This window comes from Morone saxatilis, unplaced genomic scaffold (assembly GCF_004916995.1).
Source record: "Morone saxatilis isolate NCDOM2014 unplaced genomic scaffold, NCSU_SB_2.0 Contig7, whole genome shotgun sequence".
Lineage (NCBI taxonomy): Eukaryota > Metazoa > Chordata > Actinopteri > Moronidae > Morone > Morone saxatilis.
In genome coordinates this window covers 3,950,354-3,954,453 of record NW_023340246.1, presented here as the reverse complement: position 1 = coordinate 3,954,453, position 4,100 = coordinate 3,950,354, and the positions used below count along the sequence as shown (strand labels likewise).

The following is a 4,100-nucleotide window of genomic DNA, read 5'->3' as shown; positions in this document are numbered from 1 at the left end:
CAGCCTTTTTGACTGTGTGTGTTTGCATACACACTAGTATCCTGGTTATGATCAGGTTTCTGGACTATTCTGTTTACCTGTTGTCCATAAAAACACCATATCAGTAATTTGGATGAGGCCTTATCCCAATTTTAAGAAACGATATGCTAGTACACCGAAAGAAACGGGGATAGCGTGGCCTGTTGTTCTTTGTTGGTACAGAACACAGTGACTGAGATGGTGAGAAGGACTCACAACCAGGATACGAGCGTGCATGTTAAAACTCTCACAAAAAAAAATATTTTAACAGTAGCTAATTGCATTTTAGCGCGAAAATGCTAATAAAGCTAGCTAGCTAACGATAACGCTAATTAGAAGTTCACAGACACCATATTATTATCTTCATAACATCTGCACAATATGTGTTTGCTTTGGGCCCACCATTATTTTTCAGTGTTTTTATGTTTGTCTCATTATCACATAAGCATGGCCAAAATTTGAAATGTGGTAAGCAAAACAGGAAATGTTGTTTGGGGAAGAAGAAGAACTGTGTGTACCAAGACCAAAAATAGGACAATCAGAAGAATAACAACTAGAGAACGATAAAAAGAAGAGTGACAGTGTTTACACTTTTTCATTTTAATGATTAACCCCAAAGTATTATTTATTGATGCATTCGTTTTCAGTTTTGAGTCGTTTGATGCATTTTGTCACTTTTAGGACTCCGTACATATCAACCTCACCGCTCAGTCAAGAACACAAAAGGCTTCCTGGGCCTTCACATAGCAGGTACACCTATGTACATCCAAATAATACCCACCGCATTTTGGGGGTACTAACAGCATTTAACAAGAAAAGTCCAACACTGGTAAAAATACCAGAAAGTATAAACAACTGCACAATAAAAGCAGAGCGGACAGATGTTAATGCTGCCCTGTGTTCAGATTAATGGACTGTCCACAGTGTATAAGCAGCAGGAGCCTGCAGACGGGCTGTAATGTTCAGAACAGCTGGCTCATAAAGGCTGGGAGGATGCAGGCGGCCGGGGCCAACAGGACGGAAGCTTTCCTCTGCCCAGTGGCTTCCTGTTTTCAGACACACGTCTCAAACGAAAGGAAACCGGCTGACCTCAGATTCACTCTCATCTTACAGTCCAACAAAACCCAAGTTCTTAGAGAGATGGTATCATTTGCAGTGGCTGTTATAATGCAATAGTGTCATTAAAAGGAATCCTTGTTGAATGTGACACACCCAGTGCAATTATAAACAGTCTTGATGTGGTGATCACTCTCACTAATTAACGCACTGGTTTTCACCGATCACTTGAGACTGAGGAGAGCCAGTAAAAACAGCTAACACTTGCCATCTAGTGGTGAAGATAGCAAATTAAACTTTTTTGGGTTCCATTTCTGTACTTTTTTACAAGATCTGAGGCAAATGCAATTCTGAAGAATACAATCATTCAAACTGAGGTTTACAATCCAATTGAATGGACTCTGATTCAACCATTCAAATATAATTATCATTTACATTCCTAAAACCATAAAAAATATATTCTTTTCTCTTAAACGGTTTAGAGTTTATTTTAATTTTTGCAATACAGGACAATTTTGAAAGTCAATTTGATCATCACTCATCGGTCATTATCATACAGGAGCTTGCTGTTTTTCTGTTTCATGTCATTACAAATATAATACCTTTGAGTTTTTAACTGTTTTGACAATTTGAAAGAATTATTTTGAGGTATAAGTTTGTCTTTTTCCATACAAATTGATATGCTGGTATATACTACAGATCCACAGCAGCTCTTCACACACTGACTTACCACTGGACACACACTTCTGGAGCTGCAGTTATACAACACCAACAGTGATTAAAAAAACAGACTAAATTTCAATGCTGTGCCTCATCCTGTAAGCTATTAGGGTGAACAGTGCTGTGTTTGCATCAACAATAGATATTAGTGAGAACAGCCAACTAGCAAATGCCTACCAAACACTGTTAGTACACTTGATTCATCAGACACATTACACTTAGTTAAAGGACCAGTGTGTAGGATTTAGTAAAAATCTGGTTGTTATGTCTCGGTCTTTCATAACAATTCCTATATCCAGCTGATTATACTCTAATAAAAACATAGCTATGAATATTATATTCCATTTCGGACAATAGATCCTCCTAAATGTTACACACTGCACCTTAAACATTACATTTCATTTATTCCAATAACATAATACCAATCACTTGTTTGTACTGTACATATCATTGGGTCATGGAGTGCTATAAACACTGATAATAACAAAAGACAAAACAGAAGTACCGATGCTGTAGGTACCGCTCTTGTGTCATTTCTGGATGCGCAGGGCTCCACGGTCATAAGTTACGTAACGTACCTGAAGTTACTTAAGAATGTTACGTAACTTAACTTATGTATGTTACTTAGAAGAAATTATTTACTTTTAGTCTCACATGGGACACAAACAGCGGTCTCCTGGGTTAAAGGTGTGTTAGTTTGGAGCGACCCACCCATCCACCCCACCACCTCCATATGCAGACTTGCGCTCTTTAATCAACATCACTGAACTTTGATGGTGGGCACGTCCAGAAATGATGCTACAGGGATGCCTACGGTGTCATATTTTGAAGTGGAGGGCCACCGACCAAGTGGCTTTACTTGAAGACTTGTGAGTGAGCCCAAATCAGCTAAACACACTGCAAGATATTAAAACACAAAACCTTTTTAAGATGGTCTACAGCAGAGCAGAATCAGCAGGCTCTGGGTCTGATTCTGCAGTTTTTTGTATACTTACTTCCTCTGAAGGTTCCTCTTTTTTCCTTTTTTGACTTGAAAAAATGTAAATCAAAAAGGCACTTTTAAGGTAAAATTTCTTCCTCATCCTGAATACTAACTTACTGGTGACATTTTGGAAAGTCAGTATTAACAGTATATCTTGGTTAAAGTAGACCTTCTTTAACATACAGTCAGAGATCACATGGCAATTGCTCTAATCCTCTCAAGCTGGATACCGTCCTCATTCTGAGGTGGAGCGTCAGGCTGGGCAGGCTCAGGTTCGTCCTCCGCAAACTTTTTCACCTTATTGTCTTTGAGTATCTGTGCGACAAGGCGCTCATAAAACCACCCATAGTCCTGAGGGTCCTCTGGCCAGATCAGGTACTCTCTCCTCTGGACGAAAGCTCTGACTGCGTTGTACTTCATCAGCTGGTAGTGAGCCACCTTGAGTTGTATTGTATTATGGAGATATAGGTTAGCAGTGAAGGTATAGAACTTTCTATTTCAATTCAGCATAGCACCAGTTTTCTTCCCTAAATAGAGCAATGTTAACCTAACATTACATGAAGCCTGACATTTACTGCTGACAAGTGGGTAGTGAATTGCCCTATCTACTGATCTTTGGCTACATGTTTTCTACAGAGTCACTTACCTTGCACCACAGGTAATTATCACCCGACTGCAACTTTACGGAGTCTTAGGTTTAAATTATATGGGAACCAGTGGGAGCTGAGCTAATAACACTTTTGTATAATACCAAAAAGGGCAGAACTGCTTAAAAGTCTTAAAACCTGCATTTTATATAAATTAAAGCAGAGGAGTTCCATTGGCTGCAATATCACACTGATACCATTCACTCTAATGGAGAATGAGTCGACTTGTCACTTCATTTATGAGCTCAGTAAACAGTTTCCTAATGAGTTTATGGTTGCAATCTCTAGTTTCAGTCTTCTTTCATACAACATGATGTTCATTTAGTAAATGATGGTCTCATTTGGCCCCGATAAAACAGGGTATGCTTTAGGGCGTGGCTACCTTGTGACTGACAAATCACTACCAATACCATTTTTATGGAGATTATAGTTCCTCCTACTCCTTCTGCAGAATAGAGGATGAGGAGAACCAGTACCGCCTCCATGTGTCTGGTTTCAGTGGAACGGTGGAGGATTCGTTCGGTTGGTACCACGACCAGCAGGGCTTCAGCACTCCAGACACGGGAAACATCTGTGCCGAGATCAGCCACTCCGGTTGGTGGTTCCACCAGTGTTTCTACGCCAACCTCAATGGCGTCTACTACAAGGTAGGACGTCTACAATAACAACTAAAGGCC

The 4,100-nt window shown here is 39.8% G+C and overlaps 1 protein-coding gene across 1 annotated transcript in view; it reads right to left on the bottom strand.

Moving 5' to 3' along the window:
- Window positions 1-4,100, bottom strand: part of LOC118340326 (toll-like receptor 5) — an 11,012-nt gene continuing 6,912 nt past the window's right edge. Inside the window, exon 5 of the mRNA XM_035678225.1 lies at window positions 1-3,214. Coding sequence (XP_035534118.1) covers window positions 2,969-3,214 — 246 coding nt within the window. The 3' untranslated portion in view covers window positions 1-2,968. The remainder of the gene's footprint in view (window positions 3,215-4,100) is intronic.